The 21,150-nt window shown below is 45.2% G+C and overlaps 1 protein-coding gene across 2 annotated transcripts in view; it reads right to left on the reverse strand.

The window, feature by feature from the left end:
* ulk4 (unc-51 like kinase 4) overlaps window positions 1-21,150 on the reverse strand; it is a 315,218-nt gene that overhangs the window by 277,799 nt on the left and 16,269 nt on the right. For both annotated transcript variants that reach the window (XM_055653277.1, XM_055653269.1), the window contains exons 6-9: window positions 15,377-15,478; window positions 13,616-13,699; window positions 12,200-12,275; window positions 3,742-3,843 (exon numbers count right to left, since the gene is read on the reverse strand). In XM_055653277.1, coding sequence (XP_055509252.1) covers window positions 3,742-3,843; window positions 12,200-12,275; window positions 13,616-13,699; window positions 15,377-15,478 — 364 coding nt within the window. The remainder of the gene's footprint in view (window positions 1-3,741; window positions 3,844-12,199; window positions 12,276-13,615; window positions 13,700-15,376; window positions 15,479-21,150) is intronic.

Consider the following 21,150-nt stretch of genomic DNA (forward strand, 5'->3'; position numbering starts at 1 on the left):
TAATGGCATCACTATGACATCAGACTGGATAGACTAGGCTTGTACTCGCTAGAATTTAGGAGATTGAGGGGGGATCATATAGAAACTTACAAAATTCTTAAGGGGTTGGACAGGCTAGATGCAGGAAGATTGTTCCCGATGTTGGGGAAGTCCAGAACAAGGACTCACAGTTTAAGGATGAAGGGGAAATCCTTTGGGACCGAGATGAGAAAAACATTTTTCACACAGAGAGTGGTGAAACTGTGGAATTCTCTGCCACCTGGAGTATTGCGTACAGTTTGGTCTCCGAATCTGAGGAAAGACATTATTGCCATAGAGGGAGTGCAGAGAAGGTTCACCAGACTGATTCCTGGGATGTCAGGACTGTATTATGAAGAAAGACTGGATAGACTTGGTTTATACTCTCTAGAATTTAGGAGATTGAGAGGGGATCTTATAGAAACTTACAAAATTCTTAGGGGGTTGGACAGGCTAGATGCAGGAAGATTGTTCCCGGTGTTGGGGAAGTCCAGGACAAGGGGTCACAGCTTAAGGATAAGGGGGAAATCCTTTAAAACCGAGATGAGGAGAACTTTTTTTCACACAGAGAGTGGTGAATCTCTGGAAACTCTCTGCCACAGAGGGTAGTTGAGGCCAGTTCATTGGCTATATTTAAGAGGGAGTTAGATGTGGCCCTTGTGGCTAATGGGATCAGGGGGTATGGAGAGAAGGCAGGTACAGGATACTGAGTTGGATGATCAGCAATGATCATATTGAATGGCGGTGCAGGATCGAAGGGCCGAATGGCCTACTCCTGCACCTATTTTTCTATGTTTCTATAATGACTCTGCTCCTCGCGGCCCGCTGCGCACTGTTTTCCACACTTGCGCATCGGATCGAGAACAACCGAGAGCTGCCGAGGAGCATCTGAGAGCTGCCGAGAGCTTTGGTCGAAGCTTGTGCCTCGGCTCCGGTGTCCCGGGAGCACCCGAGAGCTGCCGAGATCTCAACCCCTCTCCTCTCTCGAGTGCCTTTCGCTGATGACGTCACAAGGAGTGAGCTAGCATGTCGAGAACATTCTTCAAATCCTTCACCCTTCTACTCTGATCAAGAAGGCTCATCAGCGTCTCTTCTTCCTGAGGAGACTGAAGAAGGTCCATCTGTCTCCTCAGATCCTGGTGAACTTCTACCGCTGCACCATCGAGAACATCCTTACCAACTGCATCACAGTATGGTATGGCAACTGCTCTGTCTCCGACCGGAAGGCATTGCAGAGGGTGGTGAAATTGCCCAACGCATCACCGGTTTTTTCACGCTCCCCTCCATTGAGTCTGTCCAAAAGTTCGCGCTGTCTGCGGAGGGCGCTCAGCATCGCCACGGGCTGCTCTCAACCCCAACCATGGACTGTTTACCCTCCTACCATCCGGGAGGCACTACAGGTCTCTCCGTTGCCGAACCAGCAGGTCGAGGAACAGCTTCTTTCCGGCGGCTGTCACTCTACTCAACAACGTACCTCGGTGACTGCCATCACCACCCCCCTCCCCCCCCCCCCCCCCCCCCCCCCCCCCCCCCCCCCGGACACTTATTATTTTTTCATTTATTTTCATCTTTATTTATTTATTTATTTATTTTATTCAAATCGTTTGCTATGTCGCTCTTCAAGGGAGATGCTAAATGCATTTCGTTGTCTCTGTACTGTACACTGACAATGACAATTAAAATTGAATCTGAACCAACGACCATTCTCACTTTGTTTGTGAACAATGAAGTGCTGACTTCCACATCTCTAAAGATAAGAGTCCGATTGTACTTCATTGTTTTTGGTTAACTTAGAAAACGGTGAATTTTTTGTTCTTTAAAGACTTAATTGTACTATTTCTTAAAGTTTACATTTAATTTCAAAGACAGATTTTTTTCAGTTAATAATTCCTTTACAACTTTAAAAGTTCGCGGTTATTTGCTCTGCAGATTTTTACAGCTTTTGACCGCTTTTAAAAAAAATTCCCTGTTTATTTTTAAAGGAATCCATTTTGAACCAATAAATCTTGTACAATTTTAAAAGTGTGCGGTTATTTGCTCCCCCTCTCTCCCCCTCTTCCCCCACCCTCTCTCCCCCCCCTCTCTCCCCCCCCCCCTCTCTTCCCCCACACTCTCCAACCTCTCCAACCCCCCCCTCTCACCCCCACATCTCTTTCCCTCCCCTTTCTCCACCTCCCCTCCTTTCCCCCCTTCTCCCCCTCTCTCCCCCCACTCTCTTCCCCTCTGCAACCCCTTGTGTGTGTGTGTGTGTGTGTGTGTGTGTGTGTGTGTGTGTGTGTGTGTGTGTGTGTGTGTGTGTGTGTGTGCGTGTGTGGTTAGTGTGTGTGTGTGTGGGGGGGGCGGGTTAATGTGTGTGTGACGCCGCAGACCCCCCCCCCACACACAACCGCGCGTTGAGGTGACGGGACCCTTTGGTCTAGTCTCCTATTTCACTGTGGACCCAGCAATTCCTTGTCAAATACAGAGATACTGATGGCGAGACACGTTTAACCCCATTTTTACACGGGAAAAGTCAGTTGTTCAGCCACCCACCAGTTTGCTACGATTCCCAGGTGAAGCCTGATCACTCCTTTCTACAAAATAGCACATGTTTAATGCACCTATAGCGTGAATTATGAGTTTTGAAAAAGGATCAACTTTTGGAAGATCACTTAGATTACTTAATTTTGACTCTGGCAGAGCCTCACTTTTGAAGCCAACATACTACAAAGAACATTTCTATTTCGCTATGATAAATCAATTTTTTTTAAATTACCAATCACGGTTTAATATATAGTGGAAAGGCAAATCCGAATTTAATTGAATTTATTTGGGAGATTTGTCCATGCTTTAAAAATAATGGCTACACTGTATTTTGTCAAATTATTTACATGTCCAACACATTCAATATTAATTGTTAAAATCAAACTGCAGAACAGCAATTCTAAAGCAAAGATTCAAACCCATCTTTTTTTGGTCTCTAGCATTCCAACAGTTCTATATAAACAAGGAACCCTTTATATTAACAATCCCAGGGAAAGCGTGATTGTAAAGTTCCCTTGACAAAACACACACAGGCAACAATAAAGAAAATACCATGGCAACAGCCACACAGTATATACACAAACTTTACAACAGTCTGGCAGCTTATTGAAAGCCCTCTTCACACTGCAACCGGCAGAGTTAGTAAAGCTTATTAAAATTCCACAAGTTTTCAATGGTTGGGGATAATGTGGTGTTCTTTGTCATGGTCTTACCCATCCCCCGTAATCCACAATTATTACAATAACTGCACAAACAGTTATAATGTCCGTATATAAATTTGAATTAAATTAACATGAAATTGGACCCCAATAACTCAAACCAACAGGGTATTTTTTTTTTGTTGGGACATTGTAAAAACCATTCTAAATCAGTAAACTGCAAAGTGGAAGTAACCACCTAAGCTTGTGTCGGAAAGAGCTGCAGATGCTGGTTTACACCCAAGATAGACACAAAATGCTGGAAGTAACTCAGCGGGGCAGGCAGCATCTTCAGATGGCAGGAAGGGTTGACATTTTCAGGTTGAAACCCTTCTTCAGACTGAGCTCAGTCAGCTCTGTCTGAAGAAGGGTCTCGATCACCAATCCCTTCTCTTCAGAGATGCTGCTAGTCTCGCTGAGTTACGTCCAGCATTTTGATAAGCATACCAATGATGATATTTTGAGACACAATGTTAATTAATCAGACGCACTCGCTACTGACCTTACACTGCTGCTACTGTTCTCATCGTCACTGAGAGCCTGATCAAATCCAGTGAAGGCCACTCGCCAGAAAGGATGCTCCAACAGGCAACTCCATTTTACTCTATAAAAGAAAAGTCTCTATTTAGTACCAATGAAGTCCATGCAAAACAGGCAGGGGAATAAAGAACTTTGCGATAAACTGTTGTGATTTGGCATAGGAAGAAACTGCAGATGCTGATTTAGAAAAGAGACAATAGACAATAGGTGCAGGAGTAGGCCATTCGGCCCTTCGAGCCAGCACCGCCATTCAATGTGATCATGGCTGATCATCCCCAATCAGTACCCCATCCATGCCTTTTCCCCATATCCCCTGACTCTGCTATCTTTAAGAGCCCTATCTAGCTCTCTGTTGAAAGTATCCAGAGAACCGGCCTCCACCGCCCTCTGAGGCAGAGAATTCCACAGACTCACAACTTTCTTTGTGAAAAAGTGTATCCTCATCTCCGTTCTAAATGGCTTACCCCTTATTCTTAAACAGTGGCCCGGTTCTGGATTCCCCCTGCCTCTCGCGTGTCCAAACCTTCATTAATCTTATATGTTTCAATAAGATCCCCTCTCATCCTTCTAAACTCCAGAGTAAACAAGCCCAGCCGCTCCATTCTCTCAACATATGATAGTCCCACCATCCCGGGAATTAACCTTGTAAACCTACGCTGCACTCCCTCAATAGCAATAATTTCCTTCCTCAAATTAGAGGACCAAAACTGCACACAATACTCCAGGTGTGGTCTCACTAAGGCCCTATACAACTGCAGAAGGACCTCTTTGCTCCTATACTCAACTCCTCTTCTTATGAAGGCCAACATGCCATTCGCTTTCTTCACTGCCTGCTGTACCTGCATGCTTACTTTCATTGACTGATGAACAAGGATCCCCAGATCCCGTTGTACTTCCCCTTTTCCCAACTTGACATAATTTAGATAGTAAACTGCCTTCCTGATTTTGCTACCAAAGTGGATAACCTCACATTTATCCACGTTAAACTGCATCTGCCATGCATCTGCCCATTCACCGAACCTGTCCAAGTCACCCTGCATTCTCATAACATCCTCCTCATAGTTCACACTTCCACCCAGCTTTGTGTCATCTGCAAATTTGCTAATGTTACTTTGAATCCCTTCATCTAAATCATTGATGTATATTTGTAAATAGCTGAGGTCCCAGCACCGAGCCTTGCGGTACCCCACTAGTCACTGCCTGCCATTCTGAAAGGGACCCGTTAATCCTTACTTTGTTTAATGTCTGCCAACCAATTTTCAATCCATGTCAACACTCTACCCCCAATACCATGTGCCCTAATTTTGCCCACTAATCTCCAATCAAATGTTTTCTGAAAGTCCAGGTGCATTACATCCACTGGCTCTCCTTTGTCCATTTTCCTAGTTACATCCTCAAAAAATTCCAGAAGATTAGTCAAGCATGATTTCCCCTTCGAAAATCCATGCTGAATCGGACCGATCCTGTTACTGCTATCCAAATGTGCGGCTATCTCATCTTTTATAATTGACTCCAGCATCTTCCCCACCACCGATGTCAGGCTAACTGGTCTATAATTCCCCGTTTTCTCTCTCCCGCCTTTCTTAAAAAGTGGGATAACATTAGCTACCCTCCAATCCACAGGAACTGATCCTGAATCTATAGAACATTGGAAAATTATCACCAATGCGTCCACGATTTCTAGAGCCACTTCCTTAAGTACCCTGGGATGCAGACCATCAGGCCCTGGGGATTTATCAGCCTTCAGTCCCATCAGTCTATCCAACACCATTTCCTGCCTAATGTGGATTTCCTTCAGTTCCTCCATCACCCCAGATCCTCTGGCCACTACTATATCAGGAAGATTGTTTGTGTCCTCCTTAGTGAAGACAGATCCAAAGTACCTGTTCAACTCATCTGCCATTTCCTTGTACCCCATAATAAATTCACCTGTTTCAGTCTTCAAGGTTCCAACTTTGGTCTTAACTAATTTTTCCCTCGTTACATACCGAAATAAGCTTTTACTATCCTCCTTTATATTCTTGGCTATATTCGTACCTGATCTTTTTTCCCCGCATTGCCTTTTTAGTTATCTTCTGTTGTTCTTTAAACATTACCCAATCCTCTTGCTTCCCACTCATCTTTGCTATGTTGTACTTCTCTTTTATTTTTATACTGTCCCCGACGTCCCTTGTCAGTCACGGTCGCCCCTTACTCCCCTTGGAATCTTTCTTCCTCTTTGGAATGAACTGATCCTGCACCTTCTGTATTATTCCCAGAAATACCTACCATTGTTGTTCCACTGTCATCCCTGCTAGGGTATCTTTCCAGTCAACTTTGGCCAGCTCCTCCCTCATGGCTCCATAGTCCCCTTTATTCAACTGTAACACTGACACCTCCAAGTTAACCTTCTCCCTCTTCAATTGTAGATTATACAGAAGATACTGTAGACACAAAGTGCTGGAGTAACTTAGCGGGTCGGGCAGCATCTCTGGAAAAAAGGAATAGGTGTCGTTTCGGGTCAGAGGCCCCTTCTGGTTTGACAAGTCTGAAAAAGAATTCCGACCCGAAACGTCACCTATCCATGCTCTCCGCAGTTGCTGCCTGGCCCGCTGAGTTACTCCAGCACTCTGTGAAACGTCACCTATCCATGTTCTCCACAGATGCTGCCTGACCCGCTGAGTTACTCCAGCACTCTGTGAAACGTCACCTATCCATGTTCTCCACAGATGCTGCCTGACCCGCTGAGTTACTCCAGCACTCTGTGAAACGTCACCTATCCATGTTCTCCACAGATGCTGCCTGACCCGCTGAGTTACTCCAGCACTCTGTGAAACGTCACCTATCCACTGCCTGACCCATGTTACTCCAGCACTCTGTGAAACGTCACCGATCCATGTTTTACAGAAACGTTGCCTGACCCGCTGAGCAACACTTTGTGTCTTTCTCTTGTTTTCTAGTGATATTTCCCCTGGGTCAATGTTAAGACCAATCATGCACAGAGCAGGAACAATGCGCAATATCCGATTTCAGAGATGGCACGTTTATCATTTAGTTTGAGGTACCTGGCAGATTAAACCATGTACAGCAACGGGATGTGCTTCATGTAGGTGAAAAAAAGACAAAAAAAGCCCTAAAGTCATTGTCAGTCATAGTGATACAGTGAGGAAACAGGCCAAACTTGTCCACACCGGCCAACATACCCCACCTACAGTAGTCCCACCTGCCCACAGTTTAGTGCATATCCCTCCAAATCTGTCCTATCCATGTACCTGTCTAACTGTTTCTTAAACGTTGGGATAGTCCCAGCCTCAACTACCACCTCTGGCAGCTTGTTCCATACACCCACCACCCTTTGTGTGAATAAGTTACCCCTCAGATTCCTATTAAATCTTTTCCCCTTCTCCTTAAACCGATGTCCTCTGGTACTCGATTCACCTACTATGGGCAAGAGACTCTGTGCATCTACCCGATCTATTCCTCTCATTCACAAGTTCTCAAGTTACAGTAGAATTAGGCCATTTGGCCCATCAATTCTACTCCGCCATTCAATCATGGCTGATCTTTGCCAAACAAGAGGAATCGAATATAGGAGCAAAGAGGTCCTTCTGCAGTTGTACAGAGTCCTAGTGAGACCACACCTGGAGTATTGTGTACAGTTTTGGTCCCTAATTTGTGGAAGGACATTCTTGCTATTGAGGGAGTGCAGCGTAGGTTTACAAGGTTAATTCCCGAGATGGCGGGACTATCATTTGCTGAGAGAATGGAGTAGCTGGGCTTGTACATTCTGGAGTTTAGAAGGATGAGAGGATATCACATTGAAACATATAAGATTGTTAAGGGTTTGAACAAGCTAGAGGCAGAAAACATGTTCCCGATGTTGGGGGAGTCCAGAACCAGGGGCCACAGTTTAAGAATAAGGAGTAAGCCATTTAGAACGGAGACGAGGAAACACTTTTTCTCACAGAGAGTGGTGAGTCTGTGGAATTCTCTGTGTCAGAGGGCGGTGGAGGCCGGTTCTCTGGATACTTTCAAGAGAGAGCTAGATAGGGCTCTTAAAGATAGCGGAGTCAGGGGATATGGGGAGAAGGCAGGAACGGGGTACTGATTGGGGATGATCAGCCATGATCACATTGAATGGCGGTGCTGGATCGAAGGGCCGAATGGCCTACTCCTGCACCTGTTGTCTATTGTCTGCCTCCTAATCCCATTTTCCTGCCTTCTCCCCTTAACCCTTGACACCCGTTCTAATCAAGAAGGTGTATATCTTTGCCTTAATAATATCCACTGACTTGGCCTCCACAGCCTTCTGTGGCAATGAGTTCTACAGATTAACTACCCCCTGACTAAAGAAGTTTCTCCTCACCTCCTTTTTAAAAGAGCGCCCTCTAATTCTGAGGCTATGACCTCTGGTTTCAATAAGGTTTCATGATTTTATACATCTGTATAAGATCACCCCTCATCCTCCTGCGCTCCAAGGAATAGAGTCCCAGCCTACTCCACCTCTCCCTGTAGCTCACACCCTCTAGTCCTGGCAACATCCTCGTAAATCTTTTCTGTACCCTTTCCAGTTTGACAATATCTTTCCTATAAGATGGTGCCCAGAATTAAATATTCCAATAAAAACAGCATGGCAATAAAACAAGATACCATAGACACAAAATGTCTATCTTCCGTGTGAACCAGCGTCTGCAGTTCCTTCCTAAACAAGATACTGTGGTGCACACATCTCAGAAGGAGAATGATAGATGAAGAAAGATATATTACTACATTACAGCAAGTCCTACAGCATTGGGAGACTTGGCTTTATAAAAAGAACAGAACAGAGACCAAAAGGAAAAAAGTTGTGCATAAACATCTAAAAACATTCAAGCCATATCCCAAGGCAGAGGAACTAGGGGGAACTGATTTAAGTTGAAAGGGAAGCGATTTGAATGAATGAATGAATAAGTTTATTGACCAAGTATTCACATACAAGGAATTTGCCTTGGTGCTCCACCCGCAAGTGACAACATGACATACAGTGACAGTTAGGAATGACATATAAAACATTAAATAATAATAATAAAACATAACAGTTTAAACATGTGAACAAAATAAAATACCAGAGCAAAAGGAGGCTACAGATTTTTGGTTATTGAGTAGAGCTACTACTCGTAGAAAAAATCTGTTTTTATATCTGGCTGTGGCAGCTTTGACAGTCCGGAGTCGCCTTCCAGAGGGAAGTGATTCAAAGAGTTTATGGCCAGAGTGAGGAGTCAGAGATGATCTTGCCCGCTCGCTTCCTGGCCCTTGCAGTGTACAGTTCGTCAATGGAGGGAAGGTTGCTCAGCTGATCGAATGATTCGCTGCAGCCTCCGGGAGTCTGGCTTGGTGGCTGAGCCAAACCAGACCATGATGGAGATGAGGACAGACTCTACGATGGCCGTGTAGAATTAGACCATCATTGCCTGTGGCACATTGTGTTTCCTCAGCAGCCGCAGGAAGTACATCCTCTGTTGTACCTTTTTGACTGTGGAGTCGATGGTGGCCCCCCATTTCAGGTCCTTGGAGATGATGGTTCCAAGGAACTTAAAGGAGATCTGAGGTGTTAACTTTTCCCATGTGGAGGATACTGGTTATATGAAAGGCACTGTAGAGGAGATGGTAGACGTAGATATAATTAACATGTTTTAAAGGTACTTGGACAAGTACATCACATCGTCCTCACACCAGCTAGAGAACGGTCCTGACCACCCATATACCTCATTGGGTTACGGTGTCATCTTGTGGGCAGTGGGGCAAATGTCCCTCTGATGTTCACTGATCTCATTGCTGGAGATTCATTCTCATCATAGACCACTTTGATCTAGACCGTTTAGGCTCCTAGGTCTGTAATGCTTCAATTCATCTCCGCGCTGCCCCTTTCCTTTGATGGGTTGACCAATTCATGTTTGTTTCCAGGCGCAAGATCCTGAGAGCTGTGATGCCGTGCTGCTGGAAGAGTTTGAGTTCTGTTTATTGTCATGTGTACCGAGGTGAATTGAAAAGCTTTTGTTGCATGCTAACCTGTCCGGGGAATGACAATATATGTAGGAAGGAACTGCAGATGCTGGTTTACACTGAAGATGGATACAACATGTTGGAGTAACTCAGCAGGACAGGCAGCATCTCTGGATAGAAGGAATGAGCGACGTTTCGGGTCGAGACCCTTCTTCAGACCAGTCTCCAGAGTTACTCCAGCATTTTGTGTCTATTTTCAGTGGAAAGACGATACATGATCACAATCGAGCCATCATGTACAGATACATGATGAACTGAATAGCAAGATAAAGCACATAAAGTCCAATCAACGGTAGTCCGACGGTCTCCAAGGAGGTAGACGGTCTCCAAGTTGTGGTAGGATGCTTCAGTTGCCTGATAACAGCCGGGAAGAATCTGTCCCTGAATCTGGAGGTGTGCGTTTTCACACTTCTATACCTTTTGCCCAATGGTTGAGGGGAGAAGAGGGAATGGCCAGGGTGCGACATCTTTGATTGTGCTGCTGGCCTTGCCGAGACAGCGTGACGTATATGTGAAGTCAATGGAAGGGAGACAAAAATGAGGTCGTTTTGTGTGATGGTCTGGGCTGCGTCCACAATTCTCTGTAATTTCTTGCAGTCTTGGATAGAGCTTTTCCCAAAACATGCTGTGATGCATCCCGATAAAATGCCTTCTATGGTGCATCTGTGGAAGTTGGTGAGAGTTGTTGGGTAGACGCCAAACTTCCTAAGCCTTCTGAGGAAGTAGAGACATAGAAGTGTCTGCTAAGGTTAGGGTTAGGGACCTTTAAAGTATCTTTAAAGGAACTGTATCTTACATTGAATGTTGTACTCTTTATCCAGTATCTAAACACTGCGGATGACTTGAGTATAATCATGTCTAGTCTTTTGTTTGACTAGATAGCATGCGAGTCGGAAGCTTTTCATTGTATCTCAATACACAGGACAATAATGCACTAAACGAAACTGTACTTCGATAGATAGGGGTAGGAATGCAGGCAGATGATATTGTATAAATAATCGGCGTCATGTTCGGCATGGATAAGATTCAGGTTTATTATTATCACATGTACCGAGGTACAGTGAAAGCTTTGCTTTGCATACCATCCAATTACATCATCGTTGTACGTCATAGCGCAAAGGAAAATACAGAGTGCAGAATATTCAATTATATTTTATTGGATATACGGATGGCTTGGCAATCAGCATTCGCTTCCGCTTGCTGTTCGGCCTTATTTTTCTGTCCGAGATGAACTGGCCATTGAAGGCGGGGTTATCAAAAAGGGCCATCAGGCAGTGATCCCGGCCTCATTCCAACTGGAGGCATGGGTTCGAATCCCACTTCTGACACCATGTGCAAAGTACTTATACAGAGTCATTGTATATCATAACAAGTACTTTAATTTGTATACATACAGAGACCATCGAGATGAGTACTGTGGACTCCGAATCGTAAGTTAAAACTAAAACACAACATGGCTGTCCGCATGCACGAGGTGGCGGTGGTGTGGGAAACAGATCAGGTCATCAGCAGCAAAACCAGACATGGATCAAATCAGCAATACTATTTGATCTACAGTGAGCCCACAGCCTGCTCATCGATCCTCTCCTCCGTCCGCCGCCATCTTGAAATTGCGCCATTGCCAACTCTCTCTCGGCCCTTCTCACCGGGTCTTCTGGGGCGAGCAGGAGACGAGCCTCGGAAGATGCTCCCACACAGGCAGCTTCCCAGTTCTGCGATGGGCGAGCCAGGCCTGCTGTCAGTGGAATGGCCGCAGCTCGCCGAGACCTTGAATCTTTACATCTCATATCTACCTACACATAATCCCTACCTCTCCATTCCCTGAATCTACATGTGCCTATCCAAAGTCTCAACATCTACCTCCACCACCATCCCTCAGCAATGTAACGCATCAGTTCCAGAGACAAAGTCCAATGTCCACAATGGGAGAGGTGAATCGGACAGTACCCCAGCTTACGGAAGGACCGTTCAGAAGCCTGATAACAGAGGGGAAACAGCTGGTGGTTCACACTTTCAAGCTTCTGTACCTTCTGCCGGATGGGAGCAGGGAGAAGGAACGACCAGGGTGGGATATCTTTGATGCTTTTCTGAGGCAGCATGTGGTGTAGATGGAGTGGATGATGGGGAGTTTGGACTGAGTGATGGACTGGGCTATTTCCACAACTCTCTGCAATTCCTTGCAGTCTTGGCTGAGCTGTACCCTAACCCAGCCATGATGTAACCCAACAGTATGCTTTCAATGTGTATCTGTAGACGTTGGACCGTGATTCTATGACTCAATGGTGCTAGGATAAGCTGTCATCCCATTTGAATCACATACTGCAGTAACAATCACATATATTTTCATGGGATGACTTTTCATCAATAATAAAAGACCTCAATCCATCTGATATAAATACCTTTTTGAAGGCTCTTTCTGAAGCAAGTCTTCAATCAAACCAAGAAACTCAGCCGAAGGTTTTTCTCCTGTCGGTCCTAAGAGAGAATATGTGAATCAAACTTAATAGCAGCTTGTAACTTTCTCTGTATCTGTAACACTATTAAAGAAAGAGTGGCACAATGGTAGAGCTGCTAGAGCCGTGGCCTCACAGTGCCAGAGACCCGGTTTCAATTCTCACCTCAGGCACTTTGTGTTTAGTTTGGACGTTCTCCCTGTGACTACGTGGGTTTCCTCAAGGTGCTCCAATGCCCTCCCATGCTCCAAAAACGTGCGGCATTGTAGGTTAATTGGCCACTGCAAAATTGCCCACAGTGTACAGGGAATGGATGAGAAAGTAGGATAACAGGACCAGTGGGCATGGGTAATAGGTGGGCGGTGTGGACACAGTGGGCCACAGGGCCTGCTTCCATGTTGCGTTTCTAAACTCTTGTTTACACAAGGCAAAACATTTTCTACCTGGTCAAATCAACCAACTTTACAGTTGCAGCTGAAGAGAAATCAGACAATAATACATTCAGCAAAATAGACCTGCTCATGAAAACTATATACAAGGATTCAGAACTGCAAAAGCTCAGAAGAGAATTTTTGCATATTTGTACTTTTTGTTCCGGCCCTGTTTTGTTCTGGCCTCCATCTGAGGAGTGTTCCAACCCAAAACGTCACCTATCCATGTTCTCCACAGATGCTGCCTGACCCGCTGAGTTACTCCAGCACTCTGTGAAACGCCACCTATCCATGTTCTCCACAGATGCTGCCTGACCCGCTGCGTTACTCCGCACTCTGTGAAACGTCACCTATCCATGTTCTCCACAGATGCTGCCTGACCCGCTGAGTTAGTCCGGCACTCTGTGAAACGTCACCTATCCATGTTCTCCACAGATGCTGCCTGACCCGCTGAGTTACTCCGGCACTCTGTGAAACATCACCTATCCATGTTCTCCACAGATGCTGCCTGACCCGCTGAGTTAGACCAGCACTCTGTGAAACGTCACCTATCCATGTTTTCCAGAGGTACAAGACAAAGGAGATTGTGATCGGACTCAGGAAGCAAAGTGGTACACATACCGGCGTCAATTTTATACATTTTCCACATTCATCAATTTTCCGACCACAACTCTATATACTAGAGACAATTTGCAGTGGCCTCTTAACATATCAACTAGCACATCTTTGGGATGTGGGACAAAAATCTGGAGCTACTGGAGGAAATCCACAAGGATGCAGGAAGAACAAGCAAACTCACAGTGAGCACCGAGGTCAGGATTGAACCCAGGTCTCCGGGGCTGAGTGACAAATGCTCCACTGAGATAGTGCAGGAACAGGTATCAAGCATTGGCTTGAACAATTCACTAAATACCATGACAAGTTACTGAACCTTGAGGTTTGGGTGGTGGAGGATCTTCATGCAAAATCATCTCCGTCAACTCCGACAAGTTTTCTGAGAAAAATGGTGGTTTTCCTGAGGAGTAATAAAATAACAATGAACAATAATGTTACCACAATATAAGGTCATAACCGATAGGAGCAGAATTAGGCGATTTGGCCCATCAAGACCATTCTCCTGCCTTCTCCCCATAACCCCTGACGCCCGTACTAATCAAGAATCTATCAATCTCTGCCTTAAATATATCCACTGACTTGGCCTCCACAGCCGTCTATGGCAAAGAATTCCAGATTCGCCCCCCACTGAGTAAAGAAATTCTTCTCATTTCCTTCCTAAAGGAACGTCCTTTAATTCTCAGGCTCTGGCCTCTAGTTCTAGACTCTCCCACTGGTGGAAACATCTTCTTCACATCCACTCTATCCATGCCTTTCACTATTCAGTAAGTTTCAATGAAGTAACTCTTCATCCTTCTAAACTCCAGCGAGTACAGGCCCAGAACCGACAAACCATTGACACTATTATAATTTCCCTACACCAACCCAAAATTAATTCATTAAAGTGAAAATTACTGGAGGAACTCAGTAGGTCAGGCGGCATCATGGATAAGCAACGTTTTGGGTCGGATGGGACCCTTTCTTCACACAGAATGGTCCTGACCCAAAACTGCCCGTCTATTCCCTCCACAGAAGCTGCCTTACCCGCTGAGTTTCTCCAGCACTTTTTGTCTAACTTAAGATTCCACCATCTGCAGATCCTTGTATCTCCATCTATTATCATTTAGAAACAAGGAACTGCAGATGCTGGTTTGCAAGAAAAGGACACAAGGTGTTGGAGTAACTTAGCCATTCAGGCAGCATCACTGGAGAACATTTCGGGTCAGGTTCCTTCTTTGGACTGAAGAGTTCCAACTCAAAACTTCACCTATGCGTGTTCTCCAGAGATGCTGCCTGATCCGCTGAGTTACTCCAGCACTCTGTGAAACCTCACCTATCCATGTTCTCCAGAGATGCTGCCTGATCCGCTGAGTTACTCCAGCACTCTGTGAAACCTCACCTATCCATGTTCTCCAGAGATGCTGCCTGACCCGCTGAATTACTCCAGCACTCTGTGAAACCTCACCTATCCATGTTCTCCACAGATGCTGACTGACCCGCTGAGTTACTCCAGCATTTTGTATAAATGTATAAAAATACTTTTTGTATATGTGCTCCATAGGACATGAATAGTTTAATACTTCCCATTTCACTATGGGGCATGTGTTGTACTTGATTAGATTGTTATAATGGACTGTTCACAGAAATATTGAATCATTGTAAGCTGGGACATCACTGCCATTTCCCACACCAGGCATTCCATAACATTCTTAAATCAATTGTTAATTTGTATTGATGATTATTGTGTCAATGCATGCTAAATATCATAATTTGTAGACTGTACATTTATTTAGCACAAGGTATAATTACTATACGAGGTAGAAAAACAAAGCAAGTAGTGTAATGCGATCCATTTATGTCCATTATAACATTCAAGTGCACCATAAGGTTCTGATGTTCCATCTCACAATTGCATTCAACGTTTCACATTGTTTAATGTTGTTAGAGCCTTGAGTTGACCCTTCCCTCTCAGAGCTTTTAAATAATTCAACAAATGAAGATCAAAGATGTTACATAAATTGACTCCTTGAACGAACGCTACGTAAATTTTAAATGTGGACCAGGCTGAGGGAGTAGAGGTGAACATGTAGATACACACCTGTAAACATTTCGTACAGTACACAGCCCAGGGACCACAAATCACTGACTGGTGAACTGTCTTCACCTTTCAAAACTTCAGGCGCCATATATATTGTGGACCCTAAAAAAGGACAGATTTATCAAATGACACGTCAAAATATATTTTGAACAGCACTCGTCCAATCTCTGAGCTCTAAACTACATAGATTATTATTGTTATTATTGCACGATTATTGTTTGTTTGTATGTTATGTGCATGTATGTGTGTGTGTTTATATATATATGTATATATGAGTATGTGTCTATATACACCCCCACTGAACTTTTTTTCTCATTTATTACATTTACAGTATACAGGTATATATTACATATTCTGTTGTGCTGCTTTAAGTACGAATATCATTGTTCTATCTGGAGCATATGACAATAAAACACTCTTGACTCCTGAAGTGTGCAGGGATCACTGATCGATGCAGACTCGGTGGGCCGAAGGGGCTGTTTATACACTCTATCTCTAAACTAAACTAACCATAGGATAAATATTCATAAGGTAGACAAAAATGCTGGAGAAACTCAGCGGGTGGAGGCAGCATCTTTCCTTATTTGCTGCCTCACCCGCTGAGTTTCTCCAGCATTTTTGTCAACCTTTGATTTTCCAGCATCTGCAGTTCCTTCTTAAACATAAATATTCATAATCTTTCTTCCAAGGCAGGGGAGTCTGGAACTAAAGGACACAGCTATAAGGTGATAGGGGACAGGTTTATAGGAGATCTCAGTAGGCTTTTCAACACAGAGAGTGCTGAATATCTGTAATGAGCTACCAGAGGTGAACGATGCAGATATAAATTTAAAAGATGTTTGGACATATACTTCTTTAGGAAAAGCGTAGAGGAATATGGGCAAATGGGATTGGTGTGGATGGGCATTATGGTCACCATGGATAAGATGATGAGAATGTTGGCCCGGTGACGCAGCGTTAGAGTTGCCACTTTACAGCGGTGGAGACCCAGGTTTGATCTCGACTAGGGGTGCTGTCTGTACGCAGTTTGTGCATTCTCCCCTTAACCTGCGTGGGTTTTCTCCAAGATCTTCAGTTTCCTCTCTGTTGTGTTTTGGCTGTTGTAAATAACTAAAGCCTTACACCAAGATAAAGGTCCAAAGACTTTATTAACTACATAGCAAATATGACTTCATACTTGCACGTCTCCCTAATTCTAAGGGGAACCAGGCAGGCAGGATTACTGTAAAGCTAATGGGCGTAACTACAAAAGTATGACATAACATGAGTGACACTGATCTACACTCACACTCCAAAGAAGTTTGGTCCATGTAAAAATTGTCCCAAGCATGTGTTGGATAGTGTTAATATGTGGGGGTCACTAGTCGGCGCAGGCCCGGTGGGCCGAAGGGCCTGTTTCCAAACTGTACCTCTAAACTAAACTAATGTCTTGTTTCTGCGCTGTGCGATTCCATCATACCATTTCCCATATAAAAACAAGAAAGGCAGATGTAATAGAAATGAACTGCAGATGCTGGTTCATACCAAAGATCGACACAAAATGCTGGAGTAACTCAGCGGGCAGGCAGCATTACTGCAGAAATTGATGACGTTTCAGGTCCGGACCTTTCATCTTCAGTCCCGACCCGAAACGTCACCTGTCCTTTTTCTCCACAGATGCTGCCTGACCCACTGAGTTACTCCAGCACTCTGTGAAATGTCACCTATCCATGTTCTCCACAGATGTTGCCTGTTCCGCTGAGTTACTCCAGCACTCTGTGAAACGTCACCTATCCATGTGCTCCAGAGATGCTGCCTGACCCACTGGGTTACTCCAGCATTTTGTGTCTAAGGAAATGCAGATGCTGGTTTACAAAAAAAGGAAAAAGTACTCAAATAACTCAGTGTGTCAGGTAGGATCTCGGGAGGACATTCTAGTTCCTTTCCCATGCTAGTCTTGTGATTGAACTAAATGCCTCACAGCACAAGAGATGGGGTTCAGTCCTAACTTCTGGTGCCACCTATGTTGAGTTTGAACGTTCTCTTTCTGACCCAAGTGGGTTTTATGCAAGTGCTCCACTTCCCACTCACATCCCATCAGATGTTTGTAGGTTCATTGTCTTCAGTAAATTGCCTCCTAGTGTGTAGGGAGTGGATGAGAAAGTGGGATGACATTAAACCAGCATGTACAAGTGATTGATGGTCGACATGGACTCGGTGGGCCAGAGGGCCTTTTTCCATGCCGATTATCTGTTAATTCATATTTCAGGAACAAAATAACCAATATCCGTGCCTCTAAAGTGCAAACAGGCCCAGCCCTCCATGATGAAACTTGGCAATATAGCTGATCATCCAATCAGCAGAGAAGATTATTGGCTGCAACTTTCCCTCCATTGATGAACTGTACACTGCAAGGGCCAGGAAGCGAGCAGGCAAGATCATCTCTGACCCCTCTCACCCTGGCCACAAACTCTTTGACTCACTTCCCTCTGGAAGGCGACTCCGGATTGTCAAAGCTGCCACAGCCAGACATAAAAACAGTTTCTATCCACGAGTAGTTGCTCTACTCAACAGCCAAAAATCTGTAGCCTCCCTTTGATCTGGTATTTTGATGGTTCACATTTGCTTGATCAATGGTATTTTATCATTAATGTTTTATTATTATTAATGTTTAGTGTTTTCGGAGTCATTCATAACTGTCACTGTATGTCATGTTGTTACTTGTGGGCGGAGCAAATTCCTTGTATGTGAATACTTGGCCAATAAACATACTTCCATACTTAAATGGGAATGTAAAGAACAGGAAATAATGATGGAAATGCTGAATTGGGATGATTCATAGGTGTGTATGACAGCATGGAAATGGAAGTACATCAGTGAAGGAAATATTGACACCATTAACAAATGTTCCCAGGACATGGTGTGGATCTCTACGATTCATGAGCAAGGTGACCAGGGTGCTGGTGATGAGGGGAAGTTGTTTTTCCTACTGGAGGCCTGTGACTAGTGGTTTGTTTCAGGGTACAGTGCTGGGCCCATTCCAGCAGGATCTTGATCAGCTGGGCAAGTGGGCTGAGTAATGTTTAATAAAGTTTAAATACAGGTTTGGAGAATTGTGTGCAGTTCTGGTTGCCCCATTACTGGAAGGACGTGGAGGCTTTGGAGAGGGTGGAGGAGGTTTATCAGATGTCATCTGTATTTGGATGTATTAGCTATCGGAGAAGGTTGGACAGATTTGGATTGTTTTCTCTGGAATGCGGATGTTGCAGCGTGACGAAGAATGTACAATTACGAGAGGCAAAGAGAAGGTAGAAAGTCAGGATCTTTTACTGCGGATGGAGAAATCAAACACTAGAGGGTACAGCTTTAATGTCCGAGGGGCAAAGTTTAAAGGAGATGTGCGGGAAAGAGGGTGGTGAATGCCTTGACCTCGTTGTCAGGGGTGGTGGTTGAAACAGATACATTGGTGGCATTTAAAAAACATTTTGATAGGCATATAGATATGTAGGGAATGGAGGGATATCGTTTTTTTGCAGGCAGATAAGAGATGGTCTTGGTCTCAATGTGTACTGTGGTGTGTGTACTGCTTTGCTTCCTGAAGTCAGTCACAATCTGGTCTCGCTGAAATTGAGGGAGAAGTTGGTGTCTATGTTCTCAATCTCCTTGCTGTATTGCGTCACGTCATTATTCCACCCACTGCGGCGGTGTCGTCTATGAACACGCCCTATCTAAGCTGGTCCCAATCGCCAGCATTTGGCCATACCCCTCGAAACTTTTCCTACCCATGTATGTGTCCAACTGCACAGTGGTAGGTGTATAAGATTGAGAACACATCCTTGTGGGGCACCAAGGATTATGGCAGTGGATGATTTGTCACCTATCCTCACTGATTGTAGTCTGTTGGTCAAGAAGTTGAGGATCCAGTTGCAGAGGCGAGGTGAGTGCCTACTCCAAGTTCCAGGAGTTTGGAGATGAGTTGTACAAGATGCTGGTGATGCAGCATTTGGAGTACTGTGTTCAATTTTGGTCACCCTGCTCTAGGATGTTGTTAAACTGGAAAGAGCACAGAGAAGATTCACAAGGATGTTGGCAGGGCCTGAAGGTCTGAGCTATTAGGAAAGGTTGAGCAGGCTAGGACTTTATTCCTTGGAGCGTAGGAGAGTGAGGGGTGATCTTATAGAGGTGTACATGGTCATGAGGGGGATCTAGAACCAGAGAGCATAGGTTTAAGGTGAGAGGGGAAGGTTTAATAGGAAACTGAAAGGAAACTTTTTCACAGACGGTGGTGGGTATATGGAACAAGCTGCCAGAAGATAGTTAAGGCAGGTACTATAACAATATTTGAATGGGACATGGACCAAACGTGGGGAGGTGGGGCTAGCATAGATGGGACATCTTGGTTAGAGTGGGCGTTGGATCAAAGGGTCTGTTTCTGTGCTGAATGATACTATGCCTCAATGGCTGTCAAATCCAAGTACAATAGGTAGAGCAAAGGGAAAGGTACAATGATAACTTTCCTCAAAGCTGGCTCTGTCAATTATATACTTGGTAAATACTCAGTGTACAACTGACACCTTCAGATTTAGAGTCAATAATCTATGTTGCAATATTCAATCACCCTGGTATTCTCATTCCAAGGCATCTCCAACTTAATAAGGGGGATGGGTTGTGTAGAGAGGGAATGGTCCAGACCATGCTTGGAGAGTGGAAAAAATAATACATTCCCCCTCCCACAAATTCTGAGAGCCCAAATTGGTCCAATGGTTCCTTTACTGTCACCTGTATAGTGAAATACATTTTCATGAAATACAGTGAACGATACAGTGAAATACAGCTCAGCAAGACTATCCCCGGACATAAGCATAATCACACCCGGTCAATAAAGAATGTACAGAATAGCGCACTGAGTCTATATGCAAGTGGTGCCATTCTACAATCCCAGCTGCAGCTGGCCACAAAGACCCGTTGCAGCCTTCGCCTAGAATCCAATGTCCCTCTCCACACCTTGCCTTCTTCAACCCATGTCTGCCTTCCCTCTCCACCCCCCCCCCCCCCCCCCCCCCCCTTCCCCCCCCCCCCCCCCCCCCCCCCCCCCCCCCCGTTCTTTTTAGTCTTCCCTTTATCCAGCATCCGCTGCTGTCTCTGTCTCCTTCCACCACCTTCCCGATTTCGGATCCACGTGGTGAGCAGGGTTCAGGGTCGGTGGCCTTCCCTCTCTGGACAAGATGGGCCTGCAGTTTCCTCCTCTCCGACTCACATACTCCCCTGGGTCAGACTCTCTCCTCTCCGGTCCACATACTCCCCTGGGTCAGACTCTCTCCTCTCCGGTCCACATACTCCCCTGGGTCAGACTCTTTCCTCTCCGGTCCACATACTCCCCTGGGTCAGACTCTTTCCTCTCCGGTCCACACACTCCCCTGGGTCAGACTCTCTCCTCCGGTCTACATACTCCAGCCCACAAACTCCCCTGGGTCAGACTCTCTCCTCTCCGGTCCACATACTCCCCTCGGTCAGTCTCTCGCCTCCGGTCTACATACTCCAGCCCACAAACTCCCCTGGGTCAGACTCTCTCCTCTCCGGTCCACATACTCCCCTGGGTCAGACTCTCTCCTCTCCAGTCCACATACTCCCCTGGGTCAGACTCTCTCCTCTCCAGTCCACATACTCCCCTGGGTCAGACTCTCTCCTCTCCAACAGGGTCAGACTCTCTCCTCTCCGGTCCACATACTCCCCTGGGTCAGACTCCTTCCTCTCCTGTCACGGGGCGAGCAGAGACGGGCTCGGCGGCAACCTCT

The sequence above is a fragment of the Leucoraja erinacea genome, chromosome 2, assembly GCF_028641065.1.
Source record: "Leucoraja erinacea ecotype New England chromosome 2, Leri_hhj_1, whole genome shotgun sequence".
NCBI classification, from domain to species: domain Eukaryota; kingdom Metazoa; phylum Chordata; class Chondrichthyes; order Rajiformes; family Rajidae; genus Leucoraja; species Leucoraja erinaceus.